The sequence below is a fragment of the Lepidochelys kempii genome, chromosome 13 (assembly GCF_965140265.1).
Source record: "Lepidochelys kempii isolate rLepKem1 chromosome 13, rLepKem1.hap2, whole genome shotgun sequence".
In the NCBI taxonomy this organism is placed as follows: domain Eukaryota; kingdom Metazoa; phylum Chordata; order Testudines; family Cheloniidae; genus Lepidochelys; species Lepidochelys kempii.
The window spans coordinates 25,866,691-25,887,057 of NC_133268.1; the positions used below are offsets into that span (position 1 = coordinate 25,866,691).

General features: G+C 47.7%; 1 protein-coding gene across 4 annotated transcripts in view; it reads right to left on the bottom strand.

Moving 5' to 3' along the window:
• Positions 1-11,311: 11,311 nt before the first annotated feature.
• The window catches only part of TP53INP2 (tumor protein p53 inducible nuclear protein 2), a 45,555-nt gene continuing 36,499 nt past the window's right edge, over positions 11,312-20,367 (bottom strand). For 2 of the 4 annotated variants that reach the window (XM_073309864.1, XM_073309865.1), the window contains 2 exons: positions 16,202-16,547; positions 11,312-11,690 (listed from right to left, as the gene is read on the bottom strand). In XM_073309864.1, coding sequence (XP_073165965.1) covers positions 11,441-11,690; positions 16,202-16,547 — 596 coding nt within the window. In that variant the 3' untranslated portion in view covers positions 11,312-11,440. The remainder of the gene's footprint in view (positions 11,691-16,201; positions 16,548-20,367) is intronic. The other 2 variants (XM_073309866.1, XM_073309868.1) reach the window with 2 other exon arrangements.

The window sequence follows — 20,367 nt, forward strand, 5'->3', positions numbered from 1 at the left end:
TTTTGAATGGTGGATGTAACCAGTTTTACTGCACCTGGTTCCCTTTATGATTTAAAACACGCACACAAAGTATGCTTTAAATATATAGAATTTTTTTTTTAATTTCTTGTGGTTTTCCTTTATATTAGATTTTTTTTTTCAGGACAGCATTACAATCTAACAACCAAAACCATGTTACATACACACACACACACACACACACCACATAACATATCCCAGGAAGTCATGTCCTTCACTCTGTCAACATGTTGCAAATGTTTAAACAGTATTCTACATGAAGTAGACTCCCTCTTTCTACGAGCCTTGCTTGCATTGCTTTAACATGTAACACACAATAAGGAAGTATTTTGTTAGCTTCCTGGTTTGAACTAGGTTTCCGTTCCTACAGTATAAGTGATGTAGAAAATGGGGCTTTTTTTTTTTTTGGTCTTCTCAAAACCCCTGTTTTAAAAGTTCTCCTGCTATTGTAAGGCATACAATAGATTCTAAGGTTTAAATCACCCTCTCAGCTGAACAGAGCTGGGGGAAAAACCCTACTAGGAGTTTAATCTGCTTGGTCATCTGGGTTGTGCTCTAAGCAGGTCAAATGCGCACACACTCAAAATGTGCTGCTTGTCAGAGTGTTGGGGGTGGTGTGGAGGGAGGGGAAAGGAGGTGGCAAAACCAGAAAATGTTCTCAAACTCATTTTAAGAAGGTCTAAGGCAACCCTTTCAAACCAAATAGTACCTTCTCTTTAGATAAGCCTTTAGAAGGGAGAAAAAATGGATTTTTAATACACAGTGTGTTTTGGCAGAGCGCTGGTGGTAGTCATGTCATCTTTATACTCTCTCTTCACCCTCAAGCTGGTGGGAAATCCAATTTTAAGCAAGAGTTCCCAAAGGTGTATAGGGGATTTAGGTACCAAAATAAAGGGTATTTGGGGGCCTAACTCTGTTGGCTCCTTTGAAAATCCCAGATCTATTTTTTTCAAAATAACATACAGCTGCAGATTTATTTCTTTTTATTTTTTTTTAATTTAAATTCCCAGTCGCTTTTTGCATAGGACTTTTAACTATGGTTCCCTAATTGGTTACCAAACCATGCAAAAGGGTGAAAGGCACATACACAGTCAATACACTATGAAGAGGTATAATGCATATAGGAGAGTATTATGAGTATAATACCTAGTTGTGGGAGTTGAGATAGATATATATATCTATATCTATATCTATAGATTTGTAGATATATATATATATATATACACACACACAAGATATTGCAACACTCAAATGCTACATTACAGATACAGTTATGATACAGTAGAAAAGAATATTACTATGTTGCTGTTACAGTGTGAGTTGTACCCTTGTCTCAGGAGCGGTAGAAGCCGGATTTTGAAAGCACAAAAGTGAATTAGATACACGTTGTTTGCAGTGAGAATTGGGTGTTTAAAATAGTTTGTATTTATGGGCAGCTTTGCTCCCCCGCTCGCTCTTAGGCACGAAGGAGTTGGAACAGCAAAGTTGTTTGGGGTTTCTCATACAGGTGAACCCTGTATAAGTTACATGCTACTGCTCTACCCACAAGGAATAGGATCTCCCACATCCTGGAGATAAAGGGTAAAACCCTGGCTCCACTTAAGTCAAAGGAAGCTTTGCTATTGACTTCACTGGAGCCAGGCTTTCATCTAGAATCTGAGTCTCCCTGGGGGAAGGCTGAGCAGGCTGTTAACGAGGAGGGCTAGCGTAGACTCCCTCTGACAGAAGAACCCCCTAGGTGCAGGCAGCTAGTGTGGAGAAGCAGCAGGTGCTGAGCTAGAACAATGAGCCTGACAGATCTCCGAGCCTAATCAGGCAGACCTATTATTAGGGAAGTTGGTGCAGCCCAAGTGGGTTTAGACTGGTAAGGGCTGAATATTTCATCAGGTACTAACCCACATCCTCTACCTCCTTGTAAACAAAGGGGGTAGGGAGGTGGAAAGAACTTGAAGCTACAGGTGTTTATTGAGCAAAGAAGGAATAAGTCAGCATCAGCTTGGATACTAGATGGAGCTGTTCCTTTTTTGTATAACCGTCTTTTTGGGGAAAATGAGAGAGTTATTTTTTAAATTAAGTTTCATGAGCTAACGTTTTTAGAAAGAGCCTTTTTGCACCTGCATCAAGGCATAAAGCCAGAGGCTACAGCGAGGCCCTTTAAAAATCTGACCCTGTGTTTCTGATTGTCAAGAGTGCTATCACCCTTTCACTTCTGCACTCCGAGAGCTGCCCGCTGTTGCCAGGCTGCAGGTGCCAGGCTGCCTTTTGGGGGGTGAGCAGACGGGGAGGCAGCATCTCCTCTGGTTATGAGGGTTCACAAAACTCTCACACGTCAAAACAAAAGTGATTTACTAACTATGCCAGAGATCTTCCTCCTCTTCTCCCCCCCCCTTCTATTTAAAAATAGACTTTCTTCTGATCTCCCTCTTCCCCCTCCCATTGGCAAAACTCCCAGACAGTTCAGTGGAATGAGAGCTGGGCCAAGGAGGTGTTCACAGAATGGCTGTATCTCTGATAGCTCACAGGAACAGCTGCACTGCAGGAGAAATGGACAGCGGTGAACATAACCAGTTTGCCCTTGCCTGCCCCTTCCCTCAAGCTTTGGAAACAGCTTTGACCACACTGGGGAATTACTTTAACTTCCCTTCCAGAACGGGTCAATCCTGATGTGAAAGCAAGCCCTGCCTATGAGCCACTTTTGTCACCAAACTGCATAATAGTCAAAGGTTCTTCTAGAATGGCCTAGAGGAAGCAGCTGAAACTAAAGGAGGAAAGACTATGGTTGGCCTGACTTTGATCCTACATGGGAGTCAAAGTGGCCAGAGAGAGGTCAGTGGGGTTAAAGTGGTGGACAAGGAGGATACGGCCCAGAGAGTCTACAGAAGAGGCTCCAAAGGTACCCTAGGGCTACAGAAGAAATTCCACACGCTTGACCTCAAGCAGTTTAACTTCTCCTCCTCTTTTCCAATTCAATCTGTTTAAAAAGAAAGTAACCAGCTGACTACAGCATGCGGTGAGCCCTCAGTGCAGGCAATGGCATCATACTATTCTCTGTACTGTTAGGTATCCATGCCATGAAAGAATGGCTGCATTCCTGAAGAAGTTCAGAGCTTGGGGGAGTAGATGCATCATCCAGACATATGCTGGTCTCCCATCTTATTTTAAATCATGTGTGCTTAACCTGGGGCTCTCCAACAAGCCGTGTGTGTCATTAGCTAGATGGGTGAGGTGTCCCAAAGATTGTTTCTGTTGTAATATAGCGTTACACTATGGAAACGGTGGAGAACCACTATCAAGGGAAGTGACCGCTTTGTTAGCTACAGTTTAGTGACCATTGCCAAACCTTCACTTTTTACTGCAGTCATATTTGTCTATTTATTAAATAACAAAAATATCTGCCCTTCTCTTTTGTTAAAAAAACCCACCTTTCTTCCATGACTGGAAACCATCAATTTCAGCTCCAGTCCATGCAAGGGATTTGGGCTGGGAATTATCCTAGCCAGGCGCCCCTGCAAACATGGCCTTTTTACATCTGAGGGGAATTTGCATGGTCTTCACGAAACATTAATGGATTTCCTCCCCACATGGGGTTGGGGGGGGAGAAAAGAAAACTGCTCCACATACAGCTATACACTACTTTAAAATATACAAAGAGAAATAACAGGGTCCTAAAGAGAGGAACTTTGGGATCAGCTACATACCTAAACTTATACTTTGCGATATTAAAAGAAAGGGGCCATGCTAGAATGAATTGACTTTCCTCAAGGCTGGGCTTTCCCAGCAGCGTGGATGCCTCACAGAAGTGGTACTTGTAGGTGCTGGTGTTGAAGTACTGGATTTCCAGGACAGCTCTGCTGGCAGATGTGCTTTCCATGGCACCCAGCTTGTCGCCCAGCAGCTCCTCACCACCCTTTAAATGCAAATGGAACACGGGCAAAATGTAGGAGGCAGACTCTAGCATCACGGACTGCTTGTGCGTTTGTGACCAAGGACCAAGTGGTTGAAATGGCTGCTGTGACCTGCTTTTGAATTCAGCCCCTGAACCAGGATCACTTTGCTAGGGCTGCCTCGGAGGTATGTTATATGCAGAATGCTAGAATATGTGGCTTCAGACTTAGCCCTACATTCATGTTTTAAAACAAAAAGGGGGGGGAGGGCGCATTTCGCCAGCTTTCTGATGGATGCTGAAGGGCTGCCTGGGGCCCAACTGAAGCCAACGGCTAACCTCTTGTTGACTTCAAAAAAGTAGGGCCAGTGGTGTGCGGGGGAAGAGGTTGAGATTCCCACACCCCCTGCTATTAAGAAGGGCAGGATTTACTGCTGCATGGCAGAGGATATGGGTTCTGATTCTACACCAGGCTAATTGTGGGAGAATCTCTGGGCAGCCAGGGTCAGCCAGGCAGAGGCTGTATTTCCACACTGGCTCTGGCCCTGGCTCCCCTGGAGAGGAGCTCTGCAGAAGAGAGAATCTGGCCTGGGGCCATCTTGCCCTTTCCATGTACATTCCACCCAGTTGGAGGGGGAATGACAGTCATCCCCCTGGCTCCTCCCCCCTGCCCCCCGTCTACCCTGCCCCTTGCATAGAGCCTGACAGGCTGAGAGAGCTCTCCTGGGTCATGTGGGGGAGATAGTACCTCACAGGGATCTGGCTCCTGGGCTCTAAAGATGGGCAAGACCTATTAGAGGATCTACTCCATTGCACTGCCCATGCCAGCTGTGTCCTCGGCACTAGCCCGCTGAGAAAGCAAGAGCCAAACCAACCTTACTTTCTAAACAGACGTGCCCCCAGCACTTTATTTTCCATCCAGTGTCTATTTTTTTAAATATTAAAAAAAAAAATCAGAAATGACATTATTCCTAAGAGAGCGAACAACCGTCGCAGTGCTCCCTCACTACTCTCAACGCACTTTTTCCAAACCATTTTGCACCCGCCTGACCCCATCCTGCTCCCATGGACTCCGCTGGGAGCAAGATCTAGCTCAGAGTTTGTGATTTGTATAGAGCACAGATCCGTTGTTACCTCTGCCTCTGAGCTTTTGGCATTGCCCCCAAACCCTTGGGGGGCTTTGATGCCCTCTCAAAATATATTGCTTAAAAATAGCTAGCTAGATATTTCCAATGACACTGGCCTAGAGGAGGAATAAATTGCATTTTAATAACTTCCATGTGATTCCTGGGACCCACATGAGTGAGTTGGGTGGCCCCATAGCTAGTATATGGACACTTGTAACTTTAAATCTGTTACACGGGTGCCAGTCGAATCCTTTTCCTCCTCCAAAAGGAAGCCTGTACTAGCAATTCATGCTAAGAAAATAAAAAGACATCCCAGTAGGTTTCACAGATTCCTTTAGGACATGCAGATTACTATCCACAGCCTCCCAGGAAATAAAAGAATGCATCAGAATCAAATGGTTCTGAAATATGGACTTTTAAAGATCCCAATGCACCTGTTTGTCCCTGAGTCCATGCTGGAATTTCCCCTACACAAATAAAAAAGAAACTGAAACCTCAGCATAGCCATTAAAGTAGGAGATCAGAACAACACTCTCCCAGCCAGAGGTTGGTTGGTTTGTTTAACCTTTCAGCTGGGAGAATCACACAACTAACCGCCAACTGGAAATACTGAACGCAAAACCAACACCAACACCGTACATCCACTCTGGGTTTTTAAAATATGTACACACATGCACACAAAGGTTCTGTGTTTTAAGCACCTTTTGTTTGCTTTAAGATAAAAGGAGAGCCATCCAACCTCAGCATGAGGGGCTCTGCTCGATCGTTAAAGAACTAGGACAGGAAATTTGGTAGCAGACCAATACTCCTAGTGATCGCTCTTTTATAAGACAGGCAAATTGCAGGGCACCTCCAAGCACAGTGTGAACACACCTCTGCCACAGCATTAGATATTTGGTCACACTTTATAGCAGGTGCATTTATAATCAACTTATAAAGGGTTAATACATGATTCATAGATACTATAAACACATTACAGAGAGGACAGTCTGTGTTAGATGCTTGTAAGCCATGGTAATAGTAACCTAGTGACCTGTCTAACAATGGTTTGACCGCTCAGTAAAACATTATTAATCATTGATTAACCCTTTCTAAACTCTTTTAATATAAAGTGGGATGGTAGTTTTGCTTGGTTTCCCCTGCTGACTAGGGATAATATGATGCAGTTGTGCAGAACGATGACATCCAAGCAAAGTTCCTTGCATTCTCCGTCTAAAAAGAATAGAACTTAAGTAACAACATTAAACATTAAAAATGAACCACCACTGAAACAGGCAATTGTCGGGCTATTGGACTCAGTGCCTCTGTTTTAACAGCACTTAAAGGTCTAGTCTGAGGGTGACTAGAGCTTTGCCATTGACTTCAATTGCTGCTGGATCAAGTCCTAATTGGGTAGTTTCTGCTTCACTGTCTTGGACAATTAGCAAGTGTGGGAGGCTTTTAAAGAGGGACTTCTCTTACTGGGAGAAATGTTTGCGAGCAGCTTAGCAGACACGGGCATTGTAAGGTATACAAGGTGAGTAGCATTCCCCAAAGCAATTTGTGTTTCTAAGAAGCTTTGCTCTCTCTCTCTCTCTTGCAGCCATTCGGCACCTGTTTGGTCTGCAAGACACAATGGTCAGCTCCAAATATCACAAGCGTTATGGGGGCTCTGGGCCCGGGTGACATCAGCATGTTAAATTTGTGACATCACTGTCATTTGCAGAGTGCCTGAGGCATGTCGTAAGTGGAGGTGTAGAACTGTGTAACAGTAACAGGTGGTAGCTGGCCGGGAGGCAGAAAATTACTGACCTCATACCGCTCTTTATTGGTGGCTGCTCCAGCAAGGAAATCTCCCTCTAAAGCCACCTTATCTGCATGGAACAGCCTAATGCTGCAAAACACATTGACCAAACAGCCTATGGAAAGGAGAACTGAACAGGGGATGCAGGGGGGAGGAGACTTGATGAGCATCCAAAATTTAACCCTGTTCCTACACTGCTGCTTAAAAAATTCTTAACTCTACTATGGACATTGACGTGCTTAGGCAATAGCTTCTCCTCGCCTCTGCAGGAACTTGAGTCGGCATTCATGTAAAATGCACCAGTCCCAACTTGCGTCAGGGCTCACTTGAGAAAAAGGCATTTAATAGGAAACCAAGGATGTGAACAGCTGTAAATGTCCCATTAAGTCAAGACGTTGCCAGTCTCCGGTAAGGAGTTGGCTGCAAATGAAATAATAGACGTGTTGCCATCTTTAACCTGGTAGGACCTTCAGCAGTGAGCAGATGAAGTTCTATCACGCTACTCCCTGCTCCAACACGTGGAGACAATGTGGAGCTGGAATCAAACAACCGACAGGGGTGGGGATCATCCAGACCGTGGGAAATAACACTGGCTTCTCTCTCTTTCTCTTAACTGCTGTTAAACCGTCTTGCCAAGAGATTGTGCACATGAGCTCAGCTGCCTCTCCAGTTGCTGACAAGGGTGCAAAAGCAAAGAGGAACAAACAGCTGATCCTAGCTAGCTCTGTGGGAATTTTGCCGTTGACTTCAATGAAAGCAGGGATCAGGTTCTAAAAATCAGGTCCCTATTAGATAGGGGCCCAAGCTACAGAGCTCTGAGCCAGCTGGAACGTCAACAAGGTTTGTGTGTGTTGGGGGTGGGGAGGTGTTCGGGTCCAGCATATTGGTTGGGAGCTATCTCTCGTTACTATAGTCACCAATGATTCAATCAGAAATAGCTGCCTCAAGCATCCTTTCCATTAGTACAGGATGATGTTACTGGTTTTTAATCTTTGCCAGGCACTGCTCTTATTTCTCTAGGCGGGTTAGAATTTATTTCCATGCTGTGTGAGAACTTTCTGTTCAGTTGTGTCATGAGGGCCGCAGGGCATTGAGTTTGGAGACACTAACAATAGTCGTGTGCAGAACTTAACAAAAGCCAAACTGGGAGAGTGATAGAGACAGTAGGGCTGCTTCAAACAGGGGTTGATTACGCTGAAGAACAACAAATATAAAATATGTTTAAAGTAATCCCATTTGTCTCCGTATTTTTAGAAGCTCCCATGGCACCGGCATTTTAGCTAGATCCTGCAGGCACAATGATATTAGCCACTCTCTGGGCTAACCAGGTCTGTTAGCCTCCATTCCTGGAGGCTGGTAATTGTAAGTTTATTGCCTCTCAAAAGTCTCAAGAGCTCAGTTATTAGACATTTTAAAAGCGGCTCTCACATGGTGGAGGCCCACTGTTTACAATTATTTTTAAAAACGCAATTTCACAAAACCTACTATGAAGGTAAAGGTTTGAATCACGGTTCATAGAAGAAATTCCAGTGAAAGTGGTTTATTTTTGGAGCTCAACATGGCCTTGCATGGTGGAAACTCAAACTCAACAGCATTGTGCAAATGCTGAGCACTGGAACGCGAGCCTGCCTGTGAATGGGAAGTGGATAGTCTAGTTTCATTCCCCCGGGGAGTGAAGTGCAAGCAGTAAAGAAAGAGCATTAATGGAGGAATGTGATTTTCAGACAGCTTTGTGGTTTTACTAATCTCGTATTATTAATGTACGATTTTTTTAATCTTGATAGTGGCCTTTTAAGGATAAACATGTTGATCCAAACCCAGCTGTGGTGTAGCAGTATTAAAACCACCAGGGACGAATATGGCTATTCATGTCACAGGGCACAATCTTTAGTGCAGTTAACCGGGGGTTACTCTATTAGCCCATTCTGACTATGGAGATGAAATTCCTCAACTGGGCTGAACGCCTGGAACTTTATTTCCCATCAGAAACTCCCTATAGTCCTGTAGGGACTATCAGTCTAGTGAGCGTTAGCCCTGCCTGTAACTGTGGAATAGGGGCGCTGCCATATATACCTCTTCTTGGGAGACTTGTATCTTTTTCCATCCAAGTAGACACAAGTTCTGTGCTATGCAGTTCTCAGCCTTGGGCTTGCACCTTCTCAACGGCTCCAGTTTCCATCCTCGTTTCTTGTCTCCCCCCCTCTCTCCTGCCTTTCTTTTCTCCCCAATCTCTCTCGCTTCCTCTCTTGTTTCACATCCTTTCGCTACCAGCTTCGACATACTTTACCACCTCTGTGACTAATGCACAAGCCCCTTTCTGTACTGTCCTCTCGAGCCCTGGACGGGGCAGCAAATCACAGGCCATTAAACTAGCGTGAAGGAGAATTGCCACGCCTGGGGGTCTGAGTGATGGGTTATGTCCTAGCATTAGCTTGAGGATCATGCTGAAGAAGTATCATCATCCGAATGGTGGGCTGGAAGCACTGAGATGACAATGCTAGGAGCCCTTGGGATTCACTGCTGCCTTGTCTCTTTTGAGTGAAGCCTTCTGGCCAATCCGAGAGCTGCAGGTACGGAGTTATGCCCAGTTCTCTTCTGTCAGAAAGATGCGTCAGCCCAAAGAGGGCCCCTTAGGGAGGACACACAGGGAGCTGGGGTTTACTCAGAGGCCATTATTTCCATGCACTAACTTGGCCTGATAGTGCTGTGGTGGCCCTGCAGCTGTTCTGTGGATGTCTCAGAGTTGGATGGTGGGACTGCTCTCCCCTAGCCCTTCCCTGGCACTGAGGCTGGACCCGTCCGCTGGGAGTGGCTCCTCTAACAGCTCCCTGGAGGTGGTGGGATTTACACAATGCTGCTTTGTGGGTTTGTTTTCCAAGGGTCCAGATTTTGACTGAAAGTAAAAAACACCAAGACCTGTTTGGACACACACAGATCATTGGCTTCCCCGGGGCATCAAAACCAGAAAAGCCCAGGGAGAGCCTTTTGCCAGAAATCCAGTGATTTGGACAGACCGAGGAAACGACCACCCAGTCTAGTGGGTAGGCCGCCTCGTTCATTGCTCAACCATTGGCTCTGAAGATCTAATATGGTGTTTACAATCAGTCAGATAATCCTCCCCCACAGATTTCTGCCCAGCCTGTTGCCTGGGATGAGAATTCTTTATTTCAGTGGATGAGAGCTTTTTAAGGGCTTCATCATTGTAAAATGAAAGTAAGTCATTGTGGGGGGGTTGGTTCTTGTTGTTTTTTGCTTAAGCTAGTGAATGTTCCTGACCATTTCACGAGGCAGATTTGTTCAGCCTTTCTAAAGACCACCTGATCTCTACCTTGTGTTCCACACGCAATAATCTGCTTAGAGCTGTGACACTTGTCCATTAAGCAAAGCTGTTTGGGGTGGGTGGGCCAAACACATTGTAAGACACCTGACTGTAACCTGAAAGCACCGGAATAATAAAATGGACTTTGCACTCTTTTTAAAAGGCTGTGGGGAATTAAGGGCTACAGTAATACTGCACAGGCTTGATTTCCAGAAGCACTGAGTAGCTGCAGCTGCCACGGATTTCAGCTGGAGTTGTGGATCCTCAACACTTCTGAAAATCAGGTCTTAAAGATTTGCTAGGAGATGCTCACGCAGGGTTCCTTTTACTCCAGCATGGCACCTCTGAACAGACAGCTAGATAATAACAGCATGCAAGTAAGGATCATCAGGACCACAATCCCAGCTCCCAGGTTAATTCAAAGACAGGATCTGATATACAGTCCAGTTTTTAAAGTGGGAGAAGGGAATGGTCCTTATTCCACATAAATTATTACATTTTCCTGGAATTTGGGCCAATTTTGTTATTTCATTCCAGTTTGCACTTGAACCTGGTATCTCCATTTGTGACATCACAATCTGTTCCGTGGAGAAGAGTGTGATGTCATAAAGAAAGGCACTGATGTCACAGGCTCCCAATACAACGGTAAGGGACAAAGGAAATGACGGGGCATCTTCACCTTCCCATAAATTCAGCGTAACATTGGTGTTAAGCTTAGTGAAAAGTAGAGCATTCATTGGGAACACCAAATTCAAATTCAAATACTGGTAAGCGTTGCAAGAGTAGCTGGAAGAACCTACTCAAGTATTGAGGAGAGAGGCAGGGAGCTGGGGAAATACCTCTCATTAGGAATAGTTTTTCTGAGGGTAACTGGTTGGACACAAGTTTTTCCAGACACTTTAGCACTGATTCTTTTAAACCATTTCTTGGCATTTAAAAGCTGTCCCCCCGTGTCGTTAGGTTACGTGAGGGTGACGTGCCGCCTTTCTCTCCTGCTCAGCACCAAAGCGAAAGCTGCAGTGGTGGGGAGGAGAGGAGGGCAAGGTATTGAAGTGGAGAAGGAAGAAAATAATAGGTAAGTAAATGTACACACTAGTGTAAAAAGGGGAGTGAAACCAAAGGAGAGCCCAGCAAGGATCCGTGGTGGAGCATCACCAGTTCAGAAGAAATTGAAACGCATCTCTCATGAGGATAGGTTTATTCCAGAGAAAGGATGAAGACACCTCTGCTGGGGAAAGCATCGCGAGAGGGGAGGTGAAGCTTGAGAGTTAAAAGGGTAATGCCCCACGGTGCAGACTTCCGGCAGTAGTTTAGTAGTTGGAATGGCGCTGGCATGGTTGGTAGACAAAGCTGCCCTGGTGTTTGGCCCACCGGGGGTGGCGCTCTCTGGCACGGTTCTGCCGCTGCATGACCTTCTGACTGAGCTTGTGCTTCTCCGCCAGCTGCTTTGCCCGCTGGATCCGACGGACCTGGCTGACTTTCTCCAAGATGGCAGCTTTTGCCGTGAGGGAGGTGGGGTGGTGTGGGGTGCGGCGCTCCAGCCGGGGTTCAGGCACATCCCTAGAGAGAGAGACACGCTCATTAATGGTCAAGCTCAGGATGACCTCAGATAGGAGAGACACCGCTTTGCATTTCCCCTGGGCACGAAGGGGTCAACTGCCAACTGGAGTCACACGAGACTCCTGACAGCTCCCTTCTGAGTCAAATGTGAAAATGCTCACACAACAAAAGAAGAGATGAGCCCCACGTCCTGCTCAGCACAACCAACAATCGTTCCGTTGGAGGTGGCATGTGGTACTATGGTGATAGCATCATGGAAATAAAGCTATTTTTCCAAGATCAGTATGGCGGTTAATTCTTTAAAATGTTCGTATTAACCAGGCTGACATCCCCTTAATAGCCACGTAGCTGGCTTTGCACGTGTGTCTTATAGACAAACACACAGACAGGGACAAATTTAGAGGCGATTCTAAGGTGGTTTCTTCTAACCGCTCAGCATGCAAATTATTCCATCTTACGCTCCCTTTGATTTAGTAATCGGCATTTAATTGAGACCCTTCCCCTACTCATCACCTCTGAATTTGGCCTGCTGTCTCCTGTAAGCAATGCTGTTAAAAGCCCTTTAGAAGGCCAATGGAATTATGAGTGAACTGGTCCATAGGCCAGTCTGCAATAAGCAGAGTTGTTAAAAGGAACAGGACTTGCCCGGATCAAATGACTGGCGTGGTTAATCCAGGTTCCTTTAGCACAGATGACTCAGGGGGAGAAGAGAGGTTCCAAGCCAGCTGCTGGGTCAGCAGAAGTGCTCCTCCAACAATGAGAGAAATCAAGGGCAAATTGAGCTTTCCTCATTTCCTCCCTACTTTTAACTATTATTTGTAGCCATTTTGCTTTATATTTCACCCTCTGCTTTCAAACTTCCACTGACTCTAGCCGGATCAGAATTTGGCCCGATGAAAGCGGAGTTTGCAAAGGGCAAATGAAATCCCAGCCGATGATGCTCAGTGTCGTCCTCTGAGACTTGCCCTGGGGAATTTGCTCTTGAACTGGGCAATGCCCCTCTGTGGTGTTGTATAAACAATAACGATGTATATGGCCCACACTCCCATGGAGTGTTAATGCCAAAAGCCATTGAGCTCACGGCTGGGCCTTAGCCCAGTTTGCCTTTGGTGTGTATGTGCTGTTGTGATACTCTGGTAACATGTCCCGAAACACTGAGCAGCCTGTGTGGCTTGTAACTTGCCATGTGGCTGCACTTCCGGGCATTGGTTGTGAACTCTGAGGCTGCTGATGGGAGAATGTGTGGGACTGGAAGTAAGGATTGCTGCTGTCTCCCAGGAGGGTCCCCTTTCCTGGAAAAGGAGTGGGCTTCAGTCCCCTCTCTGGGGTTATTTTTCTGCCTAGAAGTGGGTGGGGGGGAAAGGTTCGATGCCCAGGAGAGCTCAATTTGCAGGAAGAACAGCATTCCAGAGTGGATAATTTTGCACTCAGAACTAGAACTGCACTGCAGGACCAGGGTGGAGGAGACGTGGATGAGATGAGGAGGAAAAGCCAACAAATATCCTTCCTAAAGAGCAAACGTGGTAAATTCCGAGACACCAGCGAAAAGTGAGTGGAGCCATGTCTACTCCAAAGCCTTATTGCCACAGGATCGTTTTCTCGGTGTCTGGTTTTCTGCTGTAATGATACAGGTGGTATGACTGAAAGAGTGTGCCCACACTGCGTTGTTTATGCCATCTTAAGCTACTTCCCTTCTCAATCACTGCATTCACAAAGCTTTGTACTTTCTGGAAATAACTGCGCACCATTCTGGACAGATATCCCCGGTGCAATGTTCTGCAGCTAGGGGCCCGGCATTCTGGGCTTTTTCTTGCAGTGCATTGTGGGGTGTCTATTGGAACCCACTGGAATTCTGGGATTTGGGCTCAAACGAACAAGCTCCCTAGTATCCCATAATTGGTCCATTGCTTGAGAACAAGGACTATTTACAAAGCGCTGCCCGGCAGCGTGGAGGAAACACGGCTGAGTGCTGTGACCCTGTCATTAATATGAACAGACTGCTCCACACACGCACGGGCAGCCGCACAGCCAGGTAGCTTTGGGTGGGTTAGGAGAGCTGCAGTGTCACAGGAGTGCTGGCCCCTTTAAATGAAGCAGGTCCTGTCCCCCTGTGCCAGAACAGGTGCTCCACCTTTGGCCAGTTCAGAGGGCAGAGCAGCACCTGGGGCTAATAAGGATGAGGGAGGAGATCTCTGAAGAGAGCAGGGGAGCAGCCGGAGGGGCTTATCAGCTGACCTCTCCTTCCTGGAGAACTGGAGCCAGAGTACCCAGGGGAACAGTGGAAGCATCTCCCTGCTGGCTTGCCTGAGATGAGAGATTAATGAAACGGGGGGATAATGAATGTTCCCCAAGTGAGGACGAACTCCCAGCTGAGAAGCCAGCGAGGGACAGGGGGATTGGCACTGGGAAGAGCAGAGTTGCACTCCAGCTGGAAGGGTGTCCTGACAGAAGGACAGGAGAGGACGTATGAAGAGCCCAGGTGCTGTGGAAGATGCTGGAGCGCAGTACGTGTTGTGTCAATGGACTAGGTGCACTGGGGTGATAAATGGACTATGTTTGGGGACTTTTGCTATGGATTATTTTCACTGTTTGTAATAAACCTGCCCCAAGGGGGAGGGTGGGGTTATGACTGAGGCAAGATAGCCTGTCATGGAGTCCTTCGAGCTGAGAGGGGAAGTGATGGTAAGCAAGGTGTTAGGGTACCAAGGGGCACTTGGGGATAAAGGGGAATCATTCACACACAGTGATGCTGTGTCAATATGGCTAGAGGAGGAGGATGAAACTGAACAGTTATTTCGGTATGACTCCTTCCTGGAGTGACTTCACCGGACTGAGCTCTGCTTCTGGGCTTGGCAAACTAGTTCTGACTTCTTCTGGTTTATGACTTCTGACTGCACAATGAATTAGATGTTGGGTAAGTGATGTAGCCACTCTGTCACTGTAGCATCATCCAGGGACATCAACGCATCCATCCATCATCAAGACGATAAGGAGGGAAGTCCATAACCAGATGGCAAGCTCTTTGTTCTTGAGCTCCACAGGGATGGGACAGGGAGATCAAGAAGCCCCACAGTAAAGATGTAAGTTAAACTGCCCATGACCACAACATAAGGGGACATGGGGGACATATCAGGATGCTTCATGCTGGCTTCTACCATTAACTCCCCAGGAAGGGGGGAGGACAATCCTGACAGCTTGGCCAGGGGCCTGCTAACAACGTTACAGCACTGACTGGTGGGACAGGAGAGTAATGGAGAACTGGTGGAGGCAGTACTTCAGGCTGTGGGAAGGTCCTTTCCCGGAGAGCTCTGTGGAGTTCGCTCCGGAGCTGCGGTGGTGGAACAGGAGAGCTCCTCTCGGCACGGAGAAGTGCCGGGTCACCAACATCTGGAAGCTTGCCACTCTCAATTGCTGGTCAGGCTGGTGGGGGTAGATCAACTATTAGGGCTGTGAATGGAGGGTTCCCAAATTGTATAGAAGCCATGGGTGGGACCCATGTGCCTGTTCCTTGCCCCCATATCAGTCCTCCGAGTTCAACAACAGCAAGGTCAAGGTGATTACTGTGGAACGTTCACCAATATGAATATGGGGTGGTCTGGGTAGGTCCATGATAGCAGAGCTCCTTTGCTTTCCCATTGCCCTGGCCATGACCAAGGGGTGCCCCATCTCCTGCATTTTCTCTGCCAGCTTGTTGATCTTGGCATTCAATTAACTGCTGTTCAGAAGGTCCTGGACATGCTCCTCTCCCCAGAAAGCGAGAAGTCCAGGCCCTCCTGCCAGGTCCGTGTGGAACCACAAGGCATGGTTTGGTATGTGGCTGAGTGTAAACTCTCCACAAGCTGGAATTGCAGAGGGGCATGCCTGGCTGCCAGTTAAACAGGGAGAGGACAGCCAGTCCAGGTGCCCCCAGAGCAACAGAGGGCAGGCAGGGAAACAGACGAGCCAGTCCAGGCATGGAGCTATGCAATGTGGGACAGCAGTGGGAGAACTGCCAGGACTGGTGTAGTTAATCCGAAATAGGGAGGCACCCGCATGAATCTTAGACCATGTTAACTCTTTCCAGTGTAGAGTTTGGTCACTTTCGAAGCCAATGAATGAAAGTGGGATAGGATCCCAGATGAAAAAAGCAAAACAAACAAAAATCCTTTTGTGGGTGCCAAAAATTAATGTTGTAAGGAAAGAACATTCCCCTGGAGACAAGGTTGTAGAGACCATGGACGATCCTCCCACCCTTAATATGAAAGTCTCTCTTTAGTGTTTTAGCCAGATGGCATTGCGTGGATACCTAGAGCGCCCTAGCCACTGGGCAAGGCCTGTCCCCCAAAACTGCAGCGCTAATCCCAGCTCTGCCACTGATTTGCAGTGTGACCTTGGGCTAGTCTCTTAACGCCTCCATTCCTCCGCCTCTCCAGCTGGAAAGCGGAGATGATGACACCTGTCTGCCTTTGCCATGAGGTACAGACACACCATGTACTATCATTACTATCCACAGCAACCCAGGCTGGACTCACCCTTCACTGATCGGTTCGTCAGGGCTCTCCCTTTCCACCACAATGCTGTTGCTGGTGACGTAGACGGACATGCTGGGGTGTTCAATCAAGAGGTCCTCCATGGGGCTGCTCTCCAACCTGACGGGGCCAGGGCCTTCTGCAGTAAAACAGGGGGGAGGGGTGACAAACCAACTCTCGTCCATCAAGCAGGGGTCGGGCTGGGAGGGCACAGGCCTGCTGACACAGTCACTGAGTGAGTGGGGCGACGAAGTGGTAGGTGTGGGGGACCCAGGACGGGACTTGAAAGTGCAAACGGAATCCCTCTCACCTACCCGCTGCTCTTTGCTTGGGGCTGAAGTGTAACTATCTAATGAGAGACAAGAACCACCATCCACAAGGTGGGAGCAGCCAAAAAAACCACCGTAGTTTGAAGCCATGCAGAGTGGGGGCAGGGCAGGCAGGGGGAAGAATAAAGAAGCAGAGAGAGACACACACATACAATATACAGTGGGGGTGGGGGGGAAGGGAGGGAGAAAAAGGGGGCATTATTAGTAAAAATGACACCCCAACTGCATTATTGATTTCTTTCTTTTCAAACGATAAAACCTTTACTGAAGTATAACCCACCGTGCAAAATAAAAACACCACCACAGCAGAGCACGGCCACCTCGATTCGGCCAAGCATCCGTGTGCCCGAGGGACCGCTAAGAATGATGAGAGCACCGATAGGGAAAAGCATGGGGGACTGGTCTCGCTTGTGCTTTGCTCTCGGATAGACGTGCTCTGTCCACCCCACCTAACCCAGTCGCGGACTGGCAGGAGTCAGGAGGAACCTTATCCCATAACTGTGCCTGCAGGGCTTCTTCCGCCTTCCTGTATCCAAGCGGAGCATTCCCAAGTGCTAGGCTACATGGTTATGGCAGCGCCAGCCTCGAGACAGGAGACTCCCTTCCAAGGCGCGGGCTCCCTGAACTGGTGGTAGAGATGGAGTTTAACGGCATATTGGAACTGGATTCTAAACCTGGACAGTCTAAGGTGATGTGGCCAACACTGTAACTTAGCACTGTGTTCTAACCAGGTCCCCGGACCCCATCATAGCTGTGATGTTGATGGGGCCTTCCTAAACCTAAATGGCAGCCGTGTCATAATTTATGGAGCTGCTCAGACTGTCTCTCGTCTGTTAGTTCCTCTCCCTGTTTCTCGTCATCAGTTTGTTGCAGCTCCGGTGGAAGAGTGTGATTCCAGGGCGCTCTCGCTCTCATATTGGCTGTGTTATAGCGAAGGAAGATGTTATTATGGCTAGGTTCAGTCAGGACTGCCCCGACCTCTGCTGAGCTCCTCAGTGTGCTTCAGGCATCAAGAGATTACTGGGGGGCTGGTCTAGGGAAGGGGGAGCCCTGAGCAAAGATCTACTTGTGCAGTCTAGTGTTCAACCCCTCTGCGGGTTGGCGGGGTGAGTGAAATCTGAGCGGAATGCATGTCTGCAGCAGGACAAAGGGAAGAAAGAAATATGAAAGCACAAGGTGCTGGGCAGACTTTCCATCCCTAGTTTGACACTAATGGCTTCAATTAGTCCCATCAATGATGCATCTGCCTACAGTGAGCCACTGTGGTCCAGTGGGGGCTGGGAGAGCTGAGACCCGGATTTACTGCTTGCCCTTGTCACTGAATCACTAGGTGACCTTGGGAAAGACCATTGATCTCTCTGCCTCACTTACCCCAGCTGTAAGGCATGGTTAGAAACCCTTAGCCTCCTTTGTAGACTGCTTGGAGATTGACGGATGAAAAGTGCTATATAGGTGTTCTGTATTAATTTCTTTAAGGCCAGCATGAATTTTATGGATGACCATAATAACAATGGGAGGCAGTGTGAAGTAGTGGTTAAAGCAAAGTCAAGTCACAATCAAAATCCTGGCTGCTATCCTCTGTTTTGCCACTAACTTCCTGTGCAACCTTTGGCAAATGACTTATACCCTCCATGCCTCAGTTTTTCCTTCTGTACAAAGGGCGGAATAACTCTTTCCTTACAGGCGGTTGTAAAAGGACTGGAGATCCTTAACAGCCATCGTCTTTTTTTTTAAATTCTGGGAAAATAATCATTTAAAAAATGCTGGGTCAATTGTTCATCAGCCAGGGCGAAAGGGGCGATGCCGTTTGGGCTGGGAGAGACTTCCCAATGGGAGACTTCATTTCAGGGGACATATTTCCAAAGGGCTTACGCTGGTCCAGAATTAGACTTCCATGCAGCAGGGAGTCATTCTCTCGGTCCCTGGATGTTGGGCTATTAATAGCTGCCGAGAGGCCTGACTGGAGATTATTTAGAGAGTTTGGAGTGGTTCGGGTTGCTTGTTTTTCTTTTCTTCTTGGAACCTCTACTGCTCAAACCAGTTGTGTAACTGAGAGGAGAGGGGAGGATCCTGGCTAAACAACCCTCTGATCCCCCAAGCACTTGGGTTCCCATGGAGGCTTCCTTCCAGACAGGCAATAAGTGTAACTGTGACATGAAGTGGAAGAGGAACCGAAAATTCCCAGGTGAGCTGCAGTTTCCACTGCGCACATAGGTCAGACTGGCCTCTGGTTTTGCACTTGTGGTATTCAGGCTGGGCAACCAGCACCATGTGCGTGATCCTGCCAGGTCACAGGCATGTAGGACTCTGCTTTTTGCACAGACTCTTCCTGCCTCCTTTCCCAGCCTGGGACAGGGGGGCTGGCCCTTTAAAGGGAGAAAGGGCTCAGCCCACCTGTGACACCACTGATTTGCTGCCCCAGGTGGAGAGAATGAATTCAGTCATGTGAGAGACGGTCACGTGATTAAACCAGGATGGGAGGGTTAGACAAACAGAGGCGTGGTGGACAGCCAGGGGGAGACGGTCAGAAGCTGGAGAAGAGGGAAGATGTGGGGTGTGGCCTCCAGCAGCTCAGAGAGCAGGAAGAGGCAGCCTCTGATGTTGGGGTGAAGAAGGCTCCTCTCCAGGATCAGGAACCTATGTGAATCTGCACAGCTTGGGGGAGAAGGCCTGTGCCGTGCCTCAATGGGGAGTGATGGTGGAGAACTACAGACAACAGACCCTCTAGTAGGGGGAACTGGGCGCAGCTGGCCTCTGCGTGGAAAAGAGTTTATTTGGGCTCAGCAAAGTAGAAGCTGAGCAGAGGAATTTTGTCTTAAACCATTTGGATTGTGTGGAGTTCTTAAGGGGTCCTGAGCAGAAGAGGAAACTTAGGCAGGATGTGGCAGAGCCACTCTGGGCCACAAGGAGTGCTTAGGAGGCAGCATACCCAGCCACATAGCTTTCCCCTCTCTCCACCTATCCCAATAGACTCTTCTTCCCCATCCTACCCCCACTGAAGCTTGAAGATGCTTCTGTCCATTCCGGCTCAAGCTGCCTACTGCTGCTCTCCTGGTCTGCCCCAATTCGCTACTGGCTGCTACACCCAACCCCCTCTGAAAGCTGGGCCTGGACCCTCAGGGTCCAAGTGGTTCATCAGTTGTGTGAGGGTCTCACAAAGCAAAGCCCAGGTTGGGGCTGGAGAAGGAAAGGAGGGACCCATTTGAAATGATCTAGCTAAGTGACTCGGCACACAGAAACGAGGCAGTGAGCAAGGGACAAAGACGTGAGTAACATTTAACCCTATGTAGGTGGCTTATTGGGCTTTTGTCCTTACAGTTTTAGCTCATAGGGTGGACCTGGCCAGCTTAGCCTTCAAGTGTTTTGAATAACTCCAGGCTCCAAAAGAGGGCTGGAATAAATTGATACCTGACAGGCAGGCAGAATGCAGAGGAAAAGCTCATCAGCCTTTGATGCATAAGAACTTTCTCTACACCAGTCATGATTTCATACACTTCAATCATATCCTCCCTTAGTTGTCTCTTTTCCAAGCTGAAAAGTCCCAGTCTTATTAATCTCTCCTCATATGGCAGCTGTTCCATACCCGTAATAATTTTTGTTGCCCCTTTCTGAACCTTTTCCAATTCCAATATATCGTTTTTGAGATGGGGTGACCACATCTGAATGAAGTATTGAAGATATGGGTGTACCATGGATTTATATTCAGGGGCCCATTGGTGGGGTTCTAGCAGGAAGGCTGTGGCCTGCACGACATCAACTGCTGGTTGTTAAGGGGACTGTTTAGGATGTGTGCATGCACCTGACAAGTGGGCATTCAGGGCCTGTCCTGGAGTTTCTGTC